This window comes from Ischnura elegans, chromosome 11 (genome assembly GCF_921293095.1).
Source record: "Ischnura elegans chromosome 11, ioIscEleg1.1, whole genome shotgun sequence".
Classification (NCBI taxonomy): Eukaryota; Metazoa; Arthropoda; class Insecta; order Odonata; family Coenagrionidae; genus Ischnura; species Ischnura elegans.
In genome coordinates, this window is record NC_060256.1 from 47,883,092 (window position 1) to 47,907,376 (window position 24,285).

General features: G+C 38.5%; 1 protein-coding gene across 2 annotated transcripts in view; it reads right to left on the minus strand.

Moving 5' to 3' along the window:
• Positions 1-24,285, minus strand: part of LOC124168135 (alpha-tocopherol transfer protein-like) — a 64,124-nt gene that overhangs the window by 19,446 nt on the left and 20,393 nt on the right. The window contains exon 1 of one of the 2 annotated variants that reach the window (XM_046546258.1): positions 7,502-7,972. The exons of the other annotated variant lie outside the window; for it this stretch is intronic. Within the exon in view, the coding sequence (XP_046402214.1) occupies positions 7,502-7,537 (36 nt within the window). The 5' untranslated portion in view covers positions 7,538-7,972. Of the gene's footprint in view, positions 1-7,501; positions 7,973-24,285 lie in introns of those variants that run through there. 2 annotated transcript variants of the gene reach the window in all.

The window sequence follows — 24,285 nt, forward strand, 5'->3', positions numbered from 1 at the left end:
GCGCATGATCGGGTGCGCATTTGATCACATGGGGGAGTTTTTTTTTAACGTGACTCCTGTAAGATGAAATTGCTCTTTTTTCTGCTGAAGGACCACGGAGAAAGAAAAACCGCAAAGGCTGCAATCACTTCGCAAAGTATCCACCACGTTCAAAATAGTAAAATCATCGCACACTGAGTTTTCTATGAGAGAAAAACGTCAAATTGCGTCTAATCTTTCTAGGAAAATAAATTAATTTTCTTGAGAGGAAATTGCACTTAATTTTCTCAATGATCGACTCAAATCAAGGTCTTGTTGCACATTATGATTTTTGAGTTTTCTACGAGGAAAAAAACGTTAAATTGCGTCTAATCTGTGTAGGAACATGAATTAATTTTCTTGAGAGGAAATCGTATTTTCTTTTCTCAATAATCGACTCAAATCAAGTTCTTGTTGGATATTATTATTTAAATGAAGTTTTTCTTTCATAGATGACTGCATTGGATGTAATTATTCAGATTAAGGGTTTCTGAAACAGTTTAATTCTTTTGTAAAAGAATGAATGCTTTTCTGAGCTAAATCAGTCAACAATATCACCATTTTTATACATCTAAAGCCATTCGAAATCTTACTTTTATATTTGAGCTAAGTTAAACGACAGCTCTGAGCGAGTATCAACAATACAATTGCGTAATATCACCCATTTTTAGATTAATTGTTCCAAACAATTATAATTTCACATTTTAAGTCAACCTTAATTATTTAATGTCCTTTAAACATCCAGAGTATTTAATATATGTCGAAAAGGTTAGATACCCAAGAAAAATCGTTTTCATGATATCTGCAAAATGCACCCAAAATTTTTTCTGTTGCCATAGCTTATTGTTAGTAATAAATGAGTTGTGATTCCATTTTTATGGACAAAAAATGCTTAGAATTGTCTCACTTACCACCTACTGAAGCATTGCAGATTCCTCCTGAAATACCCTATATATTTTGAATAGCCAAGTACTTACTAAACAATATCGTGGCCTCTAAAATAATCCAACTCACGAATGTTACAATAGAAGTAACTCCAGTCAGCCACTGGACACGACGTCACTGACTGACTGCACATTGATATGGTTTTGGAAAATTCGCCAATCGGGTCGCTGCCTCATTCACATTACGATTGTTCCAGCGATTGTCCGAACTATCGTGCATTTTCACGACGATTGTTAAAACCTGTGCTGCCCTCTAGTGCTGACATCTAAAGTGAGCGGGAAATCGACGGTTAGCAAAGCTTTTGAGGTATGCAGGGACAAGATATTACTGTGTTCAACGTGTATTTACCGAATAATTTTTCTTCCTCCCATATTCTTCCTTCCTAGGACAAATCCATGAAAAAAATAGGGTGAAGAGAGCTTCACGAGCTTTTCGTCTTTCTATTGTCACTTCCGTTTCCGTTCTGCCAGCGCCAAACCATCGTAAAGTGGCAACGTTCGGAATTACGTGAACTATTGTCAGGACATGCATTCACACGGCTAGTTCGGCCAACTATCGTAAGGACGATCGCTCCGACGATCGTGATGTGAACGAGGCATGACGGCAGAGTGGTGGCAAATTATTGTATCGATTAAATTATCGATCGATTGAATCCGAATCGATTTGCTCGTAGTATCGAGTGCGCTCGCGATCCCATCGTCTCCGTTGACTAGCCGCTAGGGAGAGTTGGCGGCGTCGACGACCTTTTCCCCAACCGGCGCGGCGCGGCGGCCCACCTCATGCGGCTTAACAGGATTCTCGGGAGAACCTCCTACTCCGCTAACGGTGTCTCGCGGAACCAGAAGTGGTGTGAGTCAAGAGAAGGAAAAAAGAATGTCGGGAAAGGGAAGGAAGAGAATGAGGTAGGTTATCACTCCTGTCTGGAGAAATTGCAAACCACCTCCACCCACCAAAGACTGGTCCATTGGGTGAATTTCACTATCGACTTCTAATCTCAGGATACCGTATTCTCTAATGTATCAATGTTTCCATAGTAACGGCGTCAAACACTTCGGGTTTATTTCTTCGTAATATTTTATTCCTTAATGTAATTAAAATACACAGGACCGTAAATATAACGGGTATTATTTATCTCGGTGCATATTACTGTGGCGTGAGGTGTGGGATTTGACAAAGCTCCATCATATATGGCGTCCGAGGTCAATGTTTCTCTTTGTTTTACATTTACATCGATTGAAAAGTAAATGCCCCTTCGAATTTATTCTAAGTCCTTTATTGTTCGGGGGAACAACGAATTCCCCTACCTATCCGTTCGGCAAAATATCTCTTTTAATTTATAGTTTCTGTCGGATCTACAAACATAGTGAGGTTCTAGGATTGTGTTATGAGTGCCACATAATATTTATTCAAGTCCTTTACTGCTCGGGGGGAAAAAAGAATTCCCATTCCTGTACGTTCGGCAAAATATCCCATAGTGGGGTTCTAATACGATGTTCTCCGTGTCGCTATGATAGATATATATTCTCAATTGCTCAAGAAATCTAAGCCTTGCGCGTAGCCTCCGACTCCAGCGGCTCCCAGCATAAATCGTTTAACATCGGAGTAACGCTTTCTGTACGTCCGCAGCAGTTTTTGACGAACTTCCTTTGTATTTTACTCAGTGCGCGGATTAAGTCTTTCGGCAACGAATCCCATATTCTCGCTGCATATTCTAGGTGCGGTCGGATGGGTGCAAAATAGCACCTTTCTTTTACTTTCTCATCCGAATTTTATTATTATTCACGTAGATGTTAACAGGTGGCATCTTACGGCTTACACCTTCTGCCACTAGCCTTTCGAGGCGGCTATTACGGTATAATGCATATGAATATATAAAGAATTTAGTATTTACCTGGAATGACAGTCTTTCGGCAACGAATCCCATATTCTTGCTGCTTATTTAAGGTGTGGTCGGACAAGTCTTATCTCTTTAGCATAGCACATCTCTTTTACTGCCTCGTCCGGAAATCATCCCACAATACGCTCGACAAATCCTAGATTCTTCAGGGCTCTGCCAAAAATATTCCTTATATGTGTGCCCCACAATAAGTTCTTAACAGATACCAGATAGGGAATGGTAGCAGTACCACTGCATGAAATGTACCGCCATGTTTTGCTCATATAAGCTCGAGTCCCCACTCTTGGCACCAAAAATGACCTTTAATTTAATCCGATGATAGAGATGGCCTGATGAAAACAATAGTAGAAAGGCAAGTGGAAGGGAAGAAGGGCAAGGGACGGCCCCGAATGAGTTACATAGGACAGGTCATATAGGATTTAAAAGAGTTGAAATAAATCGCTATAAAAAGGTTAGCGGATAGGAGAGAGAAGTGGAGAGCTGCGTCAAACCAATCTTAGGATTGTTGGCTAATGATGATGATGATGATGATGATGATAGAATTCCGTCGTGAAAGTCGTAGTGATCTAATTTCCAGTCACTAATTTCGCGATAGACGGCAGCGTCGTCAGCGAATAAACGTATTTTACTGCTGATTCGGAAGCAATACTGTACCTGGATAACATCGATTACGAAAGAAATTTCCACCAAATTTCCCGGCTATTAACCGCGTCACTGAGAGTGATGTGTTTCAACCTCCTCTTCGGCCAATGGCGTCATTAAAAACGAAGGCGCGTCCATAGGGGAATTCCGAGTGCGAAATTTTCTCTCCGCTTACCGTTTCGTCTTTGTTCCTCCGGAAAGGAATAACCCCGACGAATTCTTCGCGTTAGTTTATTTTTTAATAAGGTCAGACGACTGAGACGTCTGGGTGCCGTGAGACCTATAGGCCGTTTTACACGGTACACGGAATTGCGCAGGTTAGAGCTGCAATAATTTATAAAATGGCGTGGAATTGCGCGAATGCATGAACGAAATTAGAACAGGGGCTATTTTGCCGTCTCGCATCCACGCATTCTCGCATGTGTTCTAGCAATTCACCGCTTTACACGACGCAATTTTGATTGCGCCTTCACACGTACGTCAGACTGCACAATTCCGAGTACCGTGTAAAACGGGCTTAATAGAGGGAAGTCACGTAATTTTATGGTGTCTGTAAAGTCGGGTAATGTTAGGGAAAATGACAGGAAGGACTGGAAAAATCATATTTTCTGTGAGAGGTGATTAGTGATCTTTATAATAACGATCTTACTCATCGATATGTCTTTGATATTTGAGTATCTTATTCCTAGAGTCCCATTTAAGTTGTGCTGCATACAAGGGCGGATCCAGGATTTTTTCTGGGGGGGGGGGGGTCTGACTGGCAGATGGTATTCTCATAATAGGGTGGTTTCCTATTATTTTTTTATTGCCTAAATCGAACGATTATTACTCCTGGAGTACGTATTTCACGCTTTTAGATTTTTAAATGACGATATCTATTTTTCGCGATTAAATGAAAAGTGAAAATTTTCAAGCGCGCGAAAACGCGACGCGTAAGTATGAATGCCGGGAAATCTCTCCGTGTGACGTATTTCTGGTTCCCGCTGCCGCCCTGTGAGGTGACCTTGAGGCGAGTTGAGCGCTGATACGACGCAGGCTGCTAGCGAGTAGCTGAGTACCCTGCTGGCTGGTAGCGCTTGGATTAAATAAGGATTATTAATACCTTATCAAATGAAGAAAACTTTCCGACCTTAGCCAGTTTTAATAAATGATTATTAAGACATGTTTCCCTGAGCTCTGCGCCTCATGCATGCATTGGTAACCTCAGACGATGTATAACTCCTATCTTCTCGTATAGAAACTAGGTCCCTGTGACGTCACGTGGAGTGGCATCGCATGGGCGCCAATCTGGCCCTTTTCAAATGAGGATGAAATTGACCCTTGCCATTCGTCTAAACCGGTATTTCTCAAACGAAATAATTTGTATATTATGAATACAGTAATGGTGGGTAATGAATCGCAATCAATGCCTTTCGTTTTCTTTGATGAAGGAAACTACCCTATTGGGATTAAAAACTGTGTGTAACAATTACTCTAAGAAATACACTCTTAATTTTAATACAAAAGTTGCTAATATGTAAACTTTTACAACTCTTATGTTAAAATATAAAATTTATTAATATTTGCGTTAGTAATCTCGTCTAGTTTTAATCGTCTGGGTAGGGCACGCGCCCCTGTGTAAATCCGCCTATGGCTACTAACTGTCAAAACGTCTTGCTTGGCTTTGAGATTATTCATTTACTTCACTCAATCATACCTTTATGTCCATAAATACAAATATTCCTTAAAATACATGGCATCAAGCTGTGGGAATAATTGGAAATACAGTCTACAAAAGTCTGGTAAAGGCAGGAAAATTTCACATTGGCATTTTAGTAGCCAGCTTGGCTATTTCGTGAAAAAAAGATCTACTAAAAGATACTTTTTTTTCTTTTTCCATAGGTTTTCTCATGATTTCTAGAGAGTCTTCCGTCGCTTTGGCTAGCCAAAAAACTGCCTATTTCCAAATCTTCTTTTTTGGCTCCCAGAAACTACCAGAGATAATTAAGCTTGTAAAGACGAATCACTCCTGCTCAACCGGTTGCATTATGAATTTTTCTTTACGTAGAACTCGTTCAAAACTTTCACTATAATGATGTCACCCTCAGGAATATGTAGGGTACACTCCTATCAGCATTAGACATTCTACTTCATTCCCCGCGAACATATTTTTCTTCTTCATTTTTCGATAAAACATCAAAATACTTCACGCGTGAAAATTCAATGCTACCTAAAACAATCAACCGAATTCCTTGATTTTAAAATGACAAAATTCCCGCACTTTTCTTTTCATTTGAATTTTTTTAATCTAAAGGGAGCATTTTGCGAACATTTTTCTTAATCTTCAAGGTGTATTAAGATATATGTTCTATTTAGAAGGTGAACCAAAGTCTCAATTACACTTGAAATTTCTAGTCTCTTATTTCGAGCTGAATTCTCAAGCTACCATCACGATAAAAAATATTTGCTCGGAAAAAAACTTTCAAATATATCGGCGATAATGTTAAATTTATTTTTACAGAAATCTTGTCATTGGCCTCTTCATTAATAAATCAATCAGGATCCCGTAGGACTGGTCGGAGTAAATGAAAAACAACTATTCTCAGCCAATGTTTTGGAATGTAATGTGTTTCATCCTCAGAGATACAGTGGAAAATATCTAGGGTAAATCAACTTAATAAACACTTTACAACACCCAAAAACGAAATAACACCAATTGCGGTTTTACCATTACCTTAGAATTCACTTAACGGTGCGTACTTTGTTAAAAATTCAAGCGAAATCTCCCAAAATCATTAAATTTGCAATTAAAAGTATTATAAAGTGGTTGTACCCTAAATATTCATCATTCGCAGCCATGAAGATAGAATATATTACATTTCGAAAAGTTGAATGAGAGGAATTGTTTTTCGTATACTCTGACCGATTCTCGCCACTTTGATTGATTTATCAGGTTATTTTAATTCAAATTCTGTAGCAATAATTGTTTTCCGGGGTCTAAGCAAGGATAGGAATGCATTTAGTAGTGTATACCTTTGATTTTTTCTTCCAGACATTTCAAACTCCTCCATAAACACTGGGCACCAAGGATTTGTTTATACACATAGTCATTGGTTGACGGTAGAACTTTTTAAAAATACACCTACTCTATAATACGATTTTCTCGTAATATTTTTTGCTTTATTTTTAAAATTCCACAACCGGTTTCAATTTCTTAAGAGTCAATCGCAAGCTGTGTATTCCATAAAAAAATAACCTGTGCTAGTTGAAAGCGTTGAGACCGGCTGTGGAAATTAAAAATGAATTCAAGGGGTACGTCACAAAGTGTTTCATCATCATATATTTGCTTATGTAACCATGAAACTCGTCTGTAAAGTCGATGAGGGCCCTGGTGCACTGTTTACTTTATTTGGCAGAACTTTCCATGTTCAGATGGAAGGTTTTGGGCGTTCGAAATCTCTTAAGAAGTATTTAAATTCACTTCGATTCTAAATTAATCTTGAATAATTCGCTTTTTTAACGGATCTATTTAATTTTTTATTTTGGTAATAGTCTTTTTAGTTTTAGCTTCAGTTATTTATATTATACTTAAACGGACACATTCTTTGACTTATGTGTATAAAAATTTTATTTTATTATCCTCATTTTGATCACTAATATGCTTTTCTTTTGTTCATGCGCGCCTTGTGAAGGGCAAAGATTATTGAAGAATATTTTTCCGATCGTATCATTAAAAATTACATTTTTTGATTACTAAGCTACATTTCCCGTAAAATATTTTTGATCAGAGATTCTCGCATTCTCAGCCGGTTGCGAAAGTCTATTATGATGGTGTTTTAATTAATTAGCAGAATTCCCGACTCAGGAAGACAAATCACACCCAAGGCACACTGAGATTTTATTATTATTCACGTAGATATTAATAGGTGGTATCCTACGGCTTACATCTTCTGCCACTCGCCTCTTGAGGCGGCTAGTTGGGTATAATGCATATGAATATATAAGGAATTCAGTATTTACCTGGAAGGACAGTAGCTTCGATCCTCCTGCGCCCATTTACTTTCAGTTTGTCGGAATCCAAATAAGCAATCCTCGATAGATGAAAACGGAGAAAATATCCTGGTTGTCTTCGATTTGACGGTAGGTCTTTGGAATCGGAATAGCAAGCTAGACAAAAATAAACGTAAGAAATATCCTGGCACTCAATGGATCATGTCTCCAATTTGACGCAAGGTGAAAGTCTTATCCACACAAAGTCGTCGATCGGCCTCACTGAGTGAAGTAGCTGGTAGATTCCGAGACTAGAATGTCGCTCACTTATTAAAAGCACGGGCCACGAGCCTGGGGAAGAAAAGCAAAAGCGACCATCCGCCTCCTACAGGCGGGATCGCGACCTTGACTTCCTCCTGTTTCCCCGGCAACCGTAACAATGGCAGAGCTTTAACAATACTAGCCGAGTGCTCGCTCTTCGTCTATCGCCATTTTGGTTCCTTTTCCTTCCCGTGTCGAATGATTCGACAAGCTTATCACGCACACGTCGGCACACTTAAGACTTGGCTACCTTCGTGGTACAGGTCCAAGAGTTGCGAGCCGAATAGGCAGATCAAGCCGGTTACGATAATGGAGCTAACCTTTGATAATATCATTTTTTTTGCTTCCTTTACCACATATTTTTTTATAAAATTTTAATCAAATCGGTGCAGATGGACGCAGAGATAACTTATATCCAGTTTCAGATTTTGGGCATTTCTGATGTAGTGTGATGTTCAGATGTTTGCTGATATCACGGTCACAACAGTTAAATATTCGGTCGAAGAGGCTCTGATACTTTACTGGGATGAATAAATTGCTCTCAGATAAAGTATTTACCTATTAACCCTCACCATTTATAATATCCTATTTTGCTTTCGGTACAAGTTAACGCTTAAATAAAAGATGCTGATTGAATTTCAATGAAGTCGTTAATAAAGGACGTATAGATGACCTATACAACGATTCATATCTTGGTGAATTCAGATGTGGAGTTTAGGATAACGGTATCCATGAGATTTGTTTGCTGATTTAACCTTAATTACAGTAAAATACCCTGTAGAAGCTGCGCGGGTACAAATATATCTTAGGTGTATAAATTGTTTTTAATAAATCTATTCCCTGGTCCTTTTTTTACTGAATTTTTACTGTATCATTCTGGTTACAATACATTAGAAATTTTTATTAAAGCTTTAATATTTATATCGTTTTGATGAAAATTTAACTTAATGTTCTCCGTACGCCATTATACATTATGGAAATAAATCTTCAGATTATAAACCGACTGATTTTTTTAGTTATTGGTAGATGAAAGCAGTAATTTAAATCACATAATGTTAATTGAGTACATGAAAATAGTTCTGACATCGGCTCTAATAGCAGGAAAAAACATTAAATTAAAAATATCAGGATTGAATAATCCGCTTTCTGTGTAACCATTTTGATTTTTAACATCGATGGGTTTCTTCTATGATGGTAGAACGTAACGTATGGGAAAGGTAATAATTTTGAATCACGGAATCACGACCCTACCACTTTGGCAGTGGTGCGTTCTTCGTAGTCAGATTGACGTCATCAAATTGTAGCGTTTCACCTTGGTTTCGTCGCAGGGAAAGATTATTAGGATTTCCTAATGGTGCACACGCCTAGGATAAAATATGAGGTGTGATGCGATAAATTTGAAATTGACTCTAATGACTGACGTTAAATTGAAATATTGTATCAAAATGTATAATTATCAAAAAGAAATAGCCAACAAACATTAAAATCAGCTTCTCTAAGCAAAATGGCCGCGTGAACTTCACTCCTGGATCACCTTTTAGGTACAACTCATAACACTTCTCCACCTAGATTTCTCCGGTATTTTAAAGTCGGAATCATATCAGCGCAGTATCTGGATCTGATAAATATCGTCCTTGGCTTTGATAATCGGTATTTATGATAACAAATTCTATTTACGAATACGGTCCCTCTGGGAATGAGATAAAAAGGATTACTCAGGATGAAACCTTAATCACTCTATCATTTCTAATGTAATCTGGGTACCAGAAAGTCTATGAGTGAGATAATAGTTTATTTAGAGCACTCTACTTAACTAAGTTCGGAAACTATTTTATGTGTGAGGCGATACACCAAAGGCTAGAGCCAATAGGCTGGTTTCCTATTATTTTTTAATGCCTAAATCGAAAGATTATTACTCCTGTAGTACGTATTTCACGCTTTTAGATTTTTAAATGACTATTTTTCGCGATTAAATGAAAAGTGACAATTTTCAAGCGCGCGAAAACGCGACGGGTAAGTATGAATGCCGGGAAAAACTCCGTGTGACGTATTTCTGGTTCCCGCTGCCGCAAGTGAGGTGACCTTGGGGCGAGGCTCTGAGCGCTGATACGACGCAGGATGCTAGCAGGTAGCGGAGTACCATGCTAGCTGGTAGCGCTTGGGTTAAATAAGGATTATTAATACCTTATCAAACGAAGGAAACTTTCCGACCATAGGCAGTTTTAATAGGTGATTATTGAGAGATGTTTCCCTGAGCTCTGTGCCTCATGCATGCATTGGTAATCTCAGACGATGTAAAACTCGTTTCTACTCGTATAGAAACTAGGTCCCTGTGACGTCACGTGGAGTGGCATCGCATGGGCGCCAATCTAGCCTTTTTCAAATGAGGATGAAATTGACCCTTGCCATTTGTCTAAATCGGTATTTGTAAAACCAAATAATTTGTTTATTATGCATATTTGTTTATGGTGGGTAATGAATCGCAATCAATGCCTTTCGTTTTCTTTGATGAAGGAAACTACCCTATTGTATGCGACTTGTGTTCCGAAAAGAACGAGAATTTTAGTTTTTTGAAAAACAAAATATTTATTTATTCGTCTACGTTAATGCTGTTGCCTTCAAAATAGTTCCCATTAGATATTATACACTTGGGCCAGCGATTTTTCCAATCCTCAATCTTGATCATAGGAATAGCCCTCATCTGTATCAGCTATTTCTTTTCATGCCATACATGCTAGTCAAACGGTCCTTAAGGATATCTTTATTTTTGTAGATAGGAAGAAGACACACACAGCCATTTCTAGCGAATATGGAGGCTGGGGCATCGTTATAGTATTGTTTTTGGCCGAAACTTCACGAAAAAACAAAGAATATGGGCCGAAAATCGCCGAGCTCATAAAAACTCGTCAAACCTTAGAGGCTACCACAGGCATAGTAAACAATTAATATAGCTGACATTTTTATCATACTTCGGGGGCATGAATGCCAACATTAAAAAAAACATTTGATAACCGGACTCTTCAGGATCGCGAAGACTTTAAAAATCCCAGTTATTTTGTAACACACCTAGTACCTTAAATAATTGCAATAATTCATTTGATATGGCGTGTAACAGAATTGAAAAGTTATGATTTTATATGGATCGCAACATTACGAACATTAATTTGGGTTATTTTTTTCAAGTTTAACTTATTTTTTGTGAAAATATTAGCTGATAGGAGAACTGAGTGGGGAGCTGCGTCAAACCAATCCTAGGATTGTTGACCAGTGATGATGATGATGATGATGAACCTTTTTTTCCGCGAAAAAAAAACACATCTACCCTTAGCGGCGTCACATACAAAGTAAACAATGAATACAGATGAAAATGTTACCATACTTCGGGGGCATGCATACCAACAAAATAAAAAAATTGACAATCGGGCTCTTCAAGATCGCGAAAATTTTTAAAAATCTCGTCATTCCCGAATTGTAGTATATCTAAGCCACACGCATATATTTCTGATTTTCAACCTTAAGTTTCCCATAATGATGCTGAATTTGAGGTTTGAATGTTGGCCTAGACTGGTAACAGATGGTTGCCGGTTACAGCGCAGTTACCTCGAACGTTCATGTGAGTAAGACCACACAGAGACCACATCTATTCGTCGAAGAGCCTCGGGAGATTGTTTCATAGTCTTGGCGCGTCTTCCGAAGATGCACGGAATTTGATCCGTCGATGGCACTGATTTGACCTCTGCGATGGGGGTTCACAGACGGTGGAGGGAACACGGACACCAGCCAATATAGTCACTCACAGAGTCCATTAAAAGGTTCTCCAGACAGTCTTCCGAAAGTCCTTATTTAAAGAATTACGTCACCCTTGAGCGTGACCAAGTCTGGCTACCTGTTAAGCCCACTAGAATTTATAGGGGGAGCGACAAATGGGCCAGTGCATGCTGCAGGGATTGCGATACCTCCACTGCATAAACGCCCAACAATCGCCCTCCGAATCAAATCCGCTCATCTAGTACTATAAGGGCTATCTAGATGAGCGGATTTGATTCGGTGGGCGATTGTTGAGCGTTTATCCAGTGGAGGTATCGATTGAAAAACCTCGGAAACCACGTGATGTACCACCACCCAGGCACGTAGCCACGTGGGCTTTAACCTAACTATTAAAACATACAACGCTCATGGATGTTATTATCACCTAGAGGATCAAAGTCGAACTTAATACGGGGCGCACTTTGCACAGTTACTACAGATTCCGTATTTGCAAGCCATAAAACTCAAAAGCTGTCTTTTCACTAATCGTCATCTTTGCTACTAGCGCTAAGTAACTGATGGCGGCAGAAATAATTTATGGGGGCCTGGGCAGTTGCGGATACAGAGAAAACTCAAGGGGGGGGGGGGCGCAAAAGATATTTTGATTCCTAGACCCATTGGCGGATACAGATGGGGGGCGGAGGAGGTGCGCCCCCCCCCCTTTTGCGGGGCCACCCGTATTGCCAAACATAGCAGAACCACAATTGTAACTTTTTTATATCATAAGATGGCATTGTCTTGAACATGTGTATCATCACTTTAATAAAAAATTTCTGAAGCTCCGCATGTGACTTGAATGTTTTTTATTACGATAAAAGTAAAGGTAGATCAAAATATCTTTTGCGACCCCCCTTGAGTTTTCTCTGTATCCGCCACTGCCTAGGCCCCCCGAAATTTTTTCATCCATTATTTCCGCAAATACGGAATCTGTAGTTACTGTACAACGTATGTTTCGTATTAAGGTCGAATTTGATCCTCTAGGTGTTAATAACAGCTGTGAAGATTGTATGATTCAATGGTTTCTTGTCCATTCGGACTATTTCCGACGTAACTTCTCGGTTTCATTTAGTTCTTCCTTAGTTTAGAGTGCCGTACTAAATACTGAGAATAATTGGATATCGCACTACTCATCGCCGCGCTACGGAGATTTTTTGTAGACCGATTACAATGCGTTGAAAGAGGCAACAAAAATCCAGCCTCAACATGACGGACTGGTTCATCTTCTGTGTAGTCCCATTGGACTCAGCTGTTTGGCCACTGTGCAGCGGCAACAGCCGTTCTGTTTACGTTTGCGACGAGGTTTCCACCACGTAAATATTTTTCTAGATACGTCTTCAATGCCGCGTCGTGGCATCGACCCCGAAATTCGCCTCCGATGTGGTATCTCCTTTGGCCTTGACCCATTCACGGGCACGCAAGCGTTCTTATCTGATGCGACGAAAGCAGGTGATTATAATCCACCGTCGCTATTAATTAAACATCACTTTGGGGTGTTTGTAAATAATAAATATAGAATTCACATAGCATTCAGAGTGATTTAACTTATTTTTGTGATCCGTGATTCAAAATCTGAAATATAATTATTATTTGAGTATTCAACCGGTCAAGGTAGGTTTGCATGGAATATTTTTCCGATCACCCAAGCCTTTCTTTCCTCATGAGTACCCTTATCACTTTACAGTAAGGTCCACCCCTTTTTTTCAATGTACCTTTCGAGGTTCAAATCGTTTCTCGTCATTAGAATGTACATCTTGATGACGAGGGTCTGGACGATAGCAAGTATTTATGGCGTTATACCGATCACGAGGGATGTTGTTTACCCCGGCGAAATAAAGGAACATATTTATTAATCCCGATGAAGAAGGAAAGATTCCCACTTCGAAACGTTGGCTATGATGGAACGACTCGTCCGTTTGAAAACTCGAGAAAATTACATTTAGGTAAATTACTGCTTATTCACTTGTGTCAATTTAGTCAATACGAATATATTGAACTATTTTTTAACTAAATAACTCAACTCAGGGCTATTGTTAAGGCTAATTGAGATGTTGTATGTATAAAAATTAAATTCTGGTGTTTAAATCCCTTAATTGTGAGTCTTGTCAACAAACTTGACCTCCATGACAACGCTTATGTGTATTATTTATTTTCTCAATTCAATTTAACATTGTCTAAATTAATTTATCTATGCAAAAGCATCAAAACTATTGCTTCACGGTCCTTATCATAAGATTTTATCCCTCTGCCTATGCGATAGGCCTTCCAGTAGTCCAGATTATCTAAACTTCACTGAAACTCGTAAATCGGGAGCACTGGAGTGAAAGGAATCTGCTCCGTTTTGAAAGAACTGGATGTTTTTTAATAGCAGTTACGGCTCCCTCTCATGCATCGCCACGAAACTAAGCAGAGAGGAACGAATCTTTCTGTTGCGTGAAATTTGAAAGCGCAATAATAATATGCGTGTCCATTTGCGCTAGGAGAAAGCAAGTGAGTGGTTAAGTTCGATGTATACCTACTCTTTCGGTGGGCTGCTTTTACGTTTATAGCCCAGACACCGAAGAAAAACTATCTTGCTTTGCGGACGCAATGTGTGCGAATATAACACGGGTCCTATTTTTTGTTTCGTTTGCGCAATCCTACCTGATTAAATGGCTGGAGTGTATATTTTCACCATGGATTCTCATTTTGACGTTATTGCTCTAAAATATATGAAAATGCTCAACTTTTATATTGATATTCGAGTTATCTTTGGAAAAATTACTATTCCAAATGTTGATTAGATTCACTATTCCGTTTTCCCCTAGGTTGCGAGCTTGTTGATACCCATCATGGAGTAAAATCTTAACTCAGGACAGTTTAAGTTAATTGAGATGTAGTGTGTATCAGCATCAACTTTTGTTGTTAAAATCCTTAAATCTTTCAGTATCTAGTCAGGAAGCTTATCTCCATGACAATTCTTATTAGTATTTTTTAATTAATTTAAGGTTTCTAAGTACTTCAGTAAGGCAACAGCACCAAAACTGTTACACCAAATGTTGTAGTGCCCGATCAACCGAGTGAGCATTGCAGAAGTCCTTAGTGGAATGGGAGAAAAGAGAAGTCTTCTAAAAACTCTTTATGTTACGCAATTTTTGAGTCGATTGTAGCCTCAAATGCTATTTATATATTTGTTTGCTTTTCATTCGTCATCAGAAGTGACCAAGCCTCAACTTCTTTTCTGCAAAAGTCACGTGACTAAGCAGGAAGTTGAAGTTTCGATGCATAGCATAATTCAGCCCCATGCAGCGTGAGATCTCGCTAGACCCGGAAACAACGCGGCCGGTCCGCCCGCGGGAATCGCACTTCTTTTGTCTTTTTTTTTCCTTACGCATCTTGTGGATGCCCTCACGATCCTTCCTCAATTTTTTTCTCCTGCCGTCATCCCGGAGCTCATCTCTTCAGAAGGGGGAATGTTCTGAAATCCAGCACGTTCTACGCCACTCACCAAGTCCAGCGTGACTGGCTCCGAGGGCACGGATAAACCGTGCCCGGCGAAGCGCAGGATCACATGGCTTGAAGGAGAACGTGATGCCGTGCTTGATTCATCCGCCTCGATATGCACTGTGCCATCTGTCTTTTGCACGAGAGCCTCCTCAACAATCAGGAGTAAACAAACCCGTCACCAGGCCAGGGGCGTGTCCAGGCATAACTTGAAGGGGTGGGATGATTTAGAACATCCAGGGGTCCGCACGCAAAGACACTTAGGTGAGATAAAAATAAAAGTATGGAGCATAATAATCTATATGCATGTGAGTATGGGCAAAAAAACTTAATAACAAAAATGGGCCAGGAAAATTATGATACCACAATTTTTTATTAAAAGACGACTAGTTTTATATTACTTTAACTTTATAAACGTACTATAGAACTTTTTATTGCGGCTATATCTTTAAAATCTCCACAAACCTGTGCAGCATCCAGTCTCTCATCGTGAGAAACTTCTAGAAAGATTAAGTCTGTGGAACAAATAGCACAAGCAAAGTGTTGCTTTTCTGATCATTAATGTTGTAGCCTTGCTACCTATGCTATCCATGTTATCTAAATTCCTGTGCTTCTCGTGTGGCTTGAAAAAAACATATGCATTCGAATGGTGCCGGTGTAAATTTGTCTTACGGCAAGAAAATTGAGTAAACTTCAATTATATATTGGATAAAACGATTTTGCTTAATTTTCATTAAATTGATGCTGATTTTAAACTAGTAGGACCTTAAACCTGTGGTAGGTGAGAGGAAGAAAAAATTATACAAAGAGGTTTGAAAAGCAAATAAATTTAATAAAATTGATATAATTTTAGAGTTTCATATCGCAATAAAATGATTTTTGCTTTAAATCGATTCCAAAAATGGCTGCCAAATTTATGGCTTGCATTCAACTCCCCATCCTTTCTCGCGAGGGATCGACAATGCCTCATCACTCATTCGGCTGTTAATTTCGTCCGCAATGAACTCCAACCTAATCGGTTTCCATTATCAAATGACTCAGTTTTTCTGGTCAGTTGCTGGTTATCTTATCTCAAGGATTACCCTCGTAGACTTCAGTTCATCAACGTCGCTAGGGGGTTTGGTAGACACAGGATGTGCAAATTGAAAATTAGTCATAAAGCACCCTTCTTTGTCGAAGAGGCGTAGAAAACAAATACAGAAGTCTCAGAGAGTGTGCTATAACTAGCATGTAATACATTGTAAATAGAAATTAATTCAGTTTTCTAATCGGGAAGGCTGAAATAGAACTGAAGAGGGTTTTTTTATATTATTTTTGAAGTAAAGGTTAGCAAATATTTCATCGAATGAATTATTAGAGTTCTATGATCACATTAAATGATACATATTGACGGAAAAGGGTGAATGAATGCTATTTTCTCAACGACTTTTCTTCTGATATAGCCGTCGAGAAATAATTCTTAGGATAAATGTTTGGGATACTTCTGTATACTCTTCTCATCTATCCAACTAACTAAAATTTTAATTTTTCCCATTGCCTAATGTTTTCCTTAAATCACAATCAATGTTTACTTCTCTCAAACAATGCCCTCTCACGACGACATTTTCAGTTCCTGTTTTTTCCTCATGTTTAACTGAGTACATTCATTTCCTTGTTTTGCATGGTCTTTTCTCACAGAAATGAAGTCATAATAGTGAGTCCAAGATATTATCTGTTTTAGTCTACCGCTAAACAAGGCTAGAACAGCCTGCCAAGTACTCGTGCTTGGTTGTTTTCTGTGTTTAGAATTTTTTCCGTGACGACAGCTTTTTCACTTTCGCAACAATAACTAGCCATGCGCAACAATCACTCAGGTTGCGGTGCAGCATACAGAGTATATATGCTGAAACTCATTCTCGTCTCTTTCCTATGTCTTTCCTTCTTGCTGAATTAATTAAATTTGTCGGCATTATCTGTTTGTTTATATTTTGTACATTGAATTTAAAAATTATTAATTGCAATTTTTGAATTTTGCAATTATAAAAATAAATTATTACAAAATAAAAAAAATAAAACAACAAGGCATAAAATGGAATAAAAAAGAAACATATTTGAAAAATTGTAATTAAAAAACATAAACAAAACAATTATATAATATAATGCCAAAAAAATAAAAATAAGTTTTTAGTTATAAGTTTCTGCTCACATAAACACCATACTACACGAAGTCATTGGTGCAAAAAATTATTCTGATATTCTGATTCGGCGGAACAATAGGGTGGTTTCCTATTATTTTTTTATTGCCTAAATCGAATGATTATTACTCCTGGAGTACGTATTTCACGCTTTTAGATTTTTAAATGACGATATCTATTTTTCGCGATTAAATGAAAAGTGAAAATTTTCAAGCGCGCGAAAACGCGACGGGTAAGTATGAATGCCGGGAAAAACTCCGTGTGACGTCGTTCTGGTTCCCGTTGCCGCAAGTGAGGCTTGAGCGCTGATACGACGTAGGATGCTAGCAGGTAGCAGAGTACCATGCTAGCTGGTAGCGCTTGGCTTAAATAAGGATTATTAATACCTTATCAAACGAAGGAAACTTTCCGACCATAGGCAGTTTTAATAGGTGATTATTAAGACATGTTTCCCTGAGCTCTGTGCCTCATGCATGCATTGGTAACCTCAGACGATGTAAAACTCCTAATTACTCGTATAGAATCTAGGTCCCTGTGACGTCACGTGGAGTGGCATCGCATGGGCGCCAATGTGGCCTTTTCAAATGAGGATAAAATTGACCATTGCCATTCGTCTAAACCGGTATTTCTAAAACCAAATAATTTGTATATTATGAATACACAAATGGTGGATAACGAATCGCAATCAATGCCTTTCGTTTTCTTCGATGAAGGAAACTACCCTATTAATGATTGATATCGTCGTATGTGAGCACTGCATGTTTCTCGGGCTTCCTCTCGGGTTAAAAAGAAATCGCCAGCCACTTGAGGCCATTCATGGATTGAGACGAGTTTCCTGCGCCGCGAATTACGAAAGTTCCACTTAATTTGATGCGGTGCCAATCCGCTCATTCGCGCGGTACGGCGAGTGGACACCATTCCTGACGAGAATAAACTCCTATTTCGCTATCGGTGAGAGGACTTTAAAGCGAGCTAGATCCATCGAAGACGCCAACTTTAAGGGTGAATGAGCAGACCGACCAGTTCCAAAATGCGAATAACACGATAATTATCGATAATCCAGGCAAATTAAATGCTACATATCGAACGATATTATCGCCAACTATCGAAAAAAGCTACTTAGAATACATGCGTGAATTATTAATGGTAAATAACATAAAAAAAACCCAGGCAGGGCAGAATCACAGTACACAAAATAAGATAAGAAACACTCACAGTAAGTACTAAATTTTCGGTGGCGTATTACCCACCTTCCTCAGAGTTAGGTTGTCTCTCCCTCTCCTGAGTCTGTGATTCTGCCCAACCTGGTTTTTATATATTATTTACCTCGTCGAGGAACATTTAGGTGTTTATTAATGGTAAAAATGTACAAATGCACGCAACGTCCAAATTCGGAAGTTGTGCTCCGAGAATACCTAGCAGTCACCTTACGATACCACGTTGACTAATCATTGACATTGTTGCGTATTTTCTGATTTCTCTTGTTATTTTGTTGGTATTAAAGCTATCATAACGTCATAAATTATATATATTATCCATTCACTTTTATGCATTATGCCTTTTAGTATCCATTCATATCTATAATTCCTCATGCATTCTGGAAGTGATTTATAGGTTTAAGGTGAACAATGTACTACACTTTGTATTATCCATCCTGCTATGAATTGTGTCTTTTATCTGAGTCTCGCATTCACGGTCAATAGGAACTCTTTTAGTAATCGCCGCGAGGGAGTATAATCGAACTAAAATATCAGAAAAGTACACGGTTTAAGAGATAGGACATGAACGAGAGTCAAAAATAATCTAAGGGCTAATAATTAAGACATCAGAATTAGTATAAATCTGCCGAGGCGGAATTGGTTAAGTTGAATTTCTTCACATGACGCCCTTAAACGAACATGAGAATCCCGAGATCAAATTTTAAAAAAATAAGCAAAATACGGTGGTGTTTTCCCTGCTTATGGTACTGACGAAGTCACCATGGGTTCTCCACCGGGTAGGTGAGATAGCCGACGTTTCGCCACGCAACTCTGGCATCATCCTCACGGGGTGTTGCAGCGGGTTGCCGGGATTATCTACCTGCACTTAGTTACCACCCTGGTCACTCCTTATCGGTTGATTTCCATCCTTTATTTTTCTATTTCTCTCTAATTTTCCGTAGAGCAGGGATCGAACATTGCTCAGAGTACATCCATCCAGAGGCCTATGCGGATGTCTCACTTACCTGGTGGAAAACCATTTATTTCATGAAAAGTTTTTACCCATCTTCTGGAGGCGCTGGCCAAAACGAAAGGCATAAAACGACCAAAAACCTGCATCCGGCATTTCAAACCTGAAGGTGCCTACCGCAACGCCGGCGAAACTGTCATCACGAAAATAAAATCGACGCGGAGGACAACCCAGAAATCTAGATTCCTATACTTTCGCTTAGAAGCTTTACTTCCTCATGATGTCGGAAAGGTTTTTCCATTAATCGTCGGCCTCTAACTTTCAGATATTTACGCGGTGGAATAACCGATGAGTATTCACCGGCAGCAAGAATAGTCTATTCTAGCATTCCGTGATTTGTGACGTCAAACTTGGTATTCGACATACGTAACAATGAAAATGGTTCTCCAGCTGCAAACAAAACCAAGGCGATGCCGAACGATTTGATCAAGTGAGTAATGAGGAAGTCCTTATTAAGAGTGGCAGCCATATCTTCTGAAATCCGAAAGAAAAAGACTGTAGTACATGATCGGCAATTGTAGAACACGTGGAAGGCAAGAAAGACAAAGAATGAGTTCTTCTTGTTGAAGTTAATGAATTAATAGATTGCTAATTTCAATTGAAAGAAATAAACAAAAGGGTTGTTAAGGGTTAAAAGTTGTTGATTAGTTACAGGATAAGATAAATCAGTCAAAAAGACAACAACGACGTGTATAACTTGCGATTAATAAGATAATTTTTTACATTAATACTGTGTCTAATAGTTATTTATGGAGAAAGAGAAGAATCAATTCCAATACTTCTTTATATAGAACCGTTGTGAAGAAGGATGTAAAAGAGAATAATTAACCAAATTGAAAATTTAAGCTGATGGCATAAGCAAATGGAGAGCTGCGTCAAACAAGTTTCATAATTTTTGATTGATTATGCTGAAGATGATGACGTCAGACATAGTGGTCGACTTGCATCTAGCAACAGGGTTAGTTTTTCAGCCTCATGAGTAAATACATAAAGAACGCCCTAAACGGTCTCAACTTCAGGACTACGGAATTATTATTGCATACTACTTTTGTAACAAATACTTATAAATAGAGTTCTAATAATTCTATTAATTAATCTAATTCTATTAATTCTAATGGGGAACATGCACGAAATTTGTTCATCATGCTAGTTAGTCTCATTGAAAAGGAAATTTTCTCACGAGTCCAAATATATAAGCCAAAACTCTCCTAGTACTCCGCAAACGTCAATAATTGGTAATTAAAAATGCTCGAATATCGCTTGAAGTCACGTGACCTGAAACGCCTTCTGACGTCATTGCACGGTACACCATTCACTTCGCTAAAGAGGGTTGAGTGGTAGAGCCTTGAATGCAAGATATCGTAGTAAAAATCTTCGTCGAGCTTTGTAGTAGTTCCTAAAAGGGCAAATTGACTTAAGAGGGATTTAAGAAAGCAAAATACCTCAGTTAACTTTAGCTCGATTTCCTTATGGCGGCTGATTTTTTTTTCGAGATTACCAAATCTCCCCAAACAATCCCCTTTATTTATTTCAACAATGCCTTGGCAACCCAAAATATTCAGTCTGCATTTTGTCGTTACAACAGCATTTATTTTCGCCAAATTTGCATTTGAGCCCTAGTAGATCGATTTTCTATCCACTTCTACAGTCTGTCATCAGTGGATTCCGTGCCGTGACGTCACGCTCCGATGACGTCGTGTTTTCAAGCAGCCGATGGAGATCAATTTTTAAAGACTCATAACTCAGCTGAAAAACATTATTCATACGCGAAATTTTCGGCGAGCACATTTGAGGTAGAGACCTTCTTATTCCAGTACTTAAAAAGAATTGTGCATGTTCCCCATTCTATTAATTAATTAATCTAATATTCTAATAATTTCCTTCTTCGTGGGTATTAAATTCAACGGAGAGAGAAATCCAGACACAATAAATAAAATGAAAACAAACGCCTGAAAAAAATCTTAGTCTGCCAATCAGAACCATCAGACTCATCACGTGATCTCGGGTTATAATTTTGGTTTTGCATAAGCCGCAGTATGCCCTTAGTCCATAATTACTCTGAGGTTGCATCATGGCCAAAATGTATAGTCTCCGAACCGGAAGAAGTTAATTTTTTGTTGAGTGCTCAATTTAAGTGGTAGGTTATTTCTCTGCAGAAACCAGCCTAAGTTGTGTAAACAACATATAAGTCTCAATTATTGCAACGCGACGATTAAAATTACGATTCCATCCAGTATTTTGAAACTTAGAAAATGGGTTTGATTCGGGAATGGCTCGCAGTTAAGACGCATTTAGCTCCCGACCCATTTTTTAGGTCAATTTCATTACAGTGTGTGCGCGGGAGTTTGTAGTTTATTCTGCAGAATAATGAGGCTTACATTCCACGCTTAAATTTTCTATAAACATCCCAAAACAGTGAAGGTAATTTTTCTTTAATTTCTAATTAAAATGCACCGCCAATTTCTTCCATAATCTGGCCTTTTCTTAGGCTTCCTTAAGGCGTCGAACGATTCATCGCCGTAACGAAGGACGAAAGTCTGTTGAGAAAGAGTGATGTTGAGTGTTAGAACACAGAGAAGAGCGAGTGAAACACTACGTGCCCAAGCACTCCAACGAGGTGTGGTATTGAGTAACTGTCCACACCCTCGCCTTCTGAAGAAATTAAACTCGGAACTAGAAGGTTATTATATCTGTCCACCAAGGTCGGAACCGAAGCGAAGTCTGACCTTCGTAGATAGGTCCACTACGATGCTAGACTTGAGGCCTGTATCAAGTAAAAGAGGTTAAGACGAGAAACGAAGTATACGAAGACATGAGTGCAGTAACCAGGTTACAATAAAAGGTGAAATTTATTGAAAAATGAGTGACTAATTCTGGTCCTTGCACTCGTAAAAGCAGAACTTCAGTTTTCATCAATGTCTGCTAAACTCATTCGCAACACATTGTTGAAAAATAACTACATCTGCTGGTAAATGGGAAAGATGTTTCATATTTTCGTGAAAATTCATTTTGGCTCAAATTTATCATTAGAATTTGGGTCTATTTGATGAAAATTAAAAAAAAACTCTGACTTCTGTAATTGATCGCCCGACTGCAATAAATGCTGTTTATCGAGCAGCGTTTTCTGGAAATATATTAAAATCAGCATTGTCACGCAGTTTTTTAATGGCGCAACATGTCAAAGTGAAGAAAATTGTTGTTTTCCGCTGGCCCATATAATTGATCTGGGAAATATATGATAAAATGTTACTTATGCCATAAAAACCATGATGAATACAAATTTTAGGCAAACGTCACCGCACTGATTTTTGGGCTTTCATCAAAATAATGCTGTCAAGTTGAAGAGAATTAACTATGTACACAAGTAATTACTAACTAATAATAAGGCGACGTTATTTGTAAAACGGAAATAATAAATTAGGAGATTAAAATGAAAGAATGGAATGCATGATAAAATGTATTAGCTTATGTGAACACCACCTTAAGTTGAATACAAAATTTCCTTGCTCCCTCTTCATGAGATCTGTTAATGACCAGGGTTAAATTTGATTGTCACATACGTTTCAAGCCTTCTTGCTACCTACATTTTGAAGCATAAATGAGCATATAGAGTATGATTGAAACCCGGAAATGTCGGAAACTACGAAATGTTTATTCCGGTGGAAGATTTCACAAGGACTTCATCGAAATAATGGAACCTTATTTCATTTTCTTGGTGATATTTGGAGAGGAGCGACTGTTTTCTCGATGGATACGTCAAGTGGGAATAAGATAGGTGACTCCTATGTATCAATTCTTTCAAAACAATCTATGATCCGTATAAAGCCGGAGTACTTCATCTGATTACGTACTTGCGTCACCTATACACACAGGCACGTGCTACTCCGTTGTCTAGAGAGAATAGAAAAACGTGGAATAGATATTTTATTTATTTGTGGTGAGATAAGGGTAGAGGGACACATGTACAACTTCTCAATAGATATGCTTGCCGAGATTATCTATACGGAATGAATTTTCAATTGAATGAACGATTCAAATAGTAATGGGCAGTTGACAATGGCGGAAAATATTTGAAAATAGAGATGCATTAGACCCTCGCTTTACGATATTAATTCTGTGGCTAACGTAAATGGCCATCGTCGTCTTCAATATCGTTGCCAAGGAGAGTTTGCTTGTTTATGTAACCAAGAAGATTCAGATGGTAGCGGGAAAATATGAAATATTGCAATAAATTATGTGCAGTAGAAAGTATGAGGCAGTTGTCAACGCCATAATAGAGAGAAAATTAGTGTTTCTTTAATTTTTTCTAATGGTTTTAGACGATTTTAGTGGTGTTCGATTCTATGAATTGTTATGGTATATCGTCTCGTTCTCCTCAAACGTACGACTGAGTCAATCAGTGGTGGGAAGTGGGTTTTATAGTATACTAGCAGGCCACCTGGCGTTGCTCATAAAGGATAGTATGCAGACAAGAGGGAAAGTCGGAACTTGGAATTCACGGTCAAATAGCAGGATTTATAGGTTTTGAGAGAGCCAAGAGGTGTGCCTATACTACAGGATGTTCAACCGCAGAATTTGTAAGATGTGACGCAGCAAACGGTAATGAGAAAAACGACGCAAAGGACGCGTCGGACGTTACGGAAAGTAAAACTAAGATATTTTGGAATATAAGATTCACCTATGTACAAACTTTGGTTGCAATCCGTGCAGCCATATGGAAACGTATAGCGGACAAACAAACAGACATCCTCTTTTATATGTATTAGGAGACAGATTGAGACAAGAAAAAATTGGAAACCATCC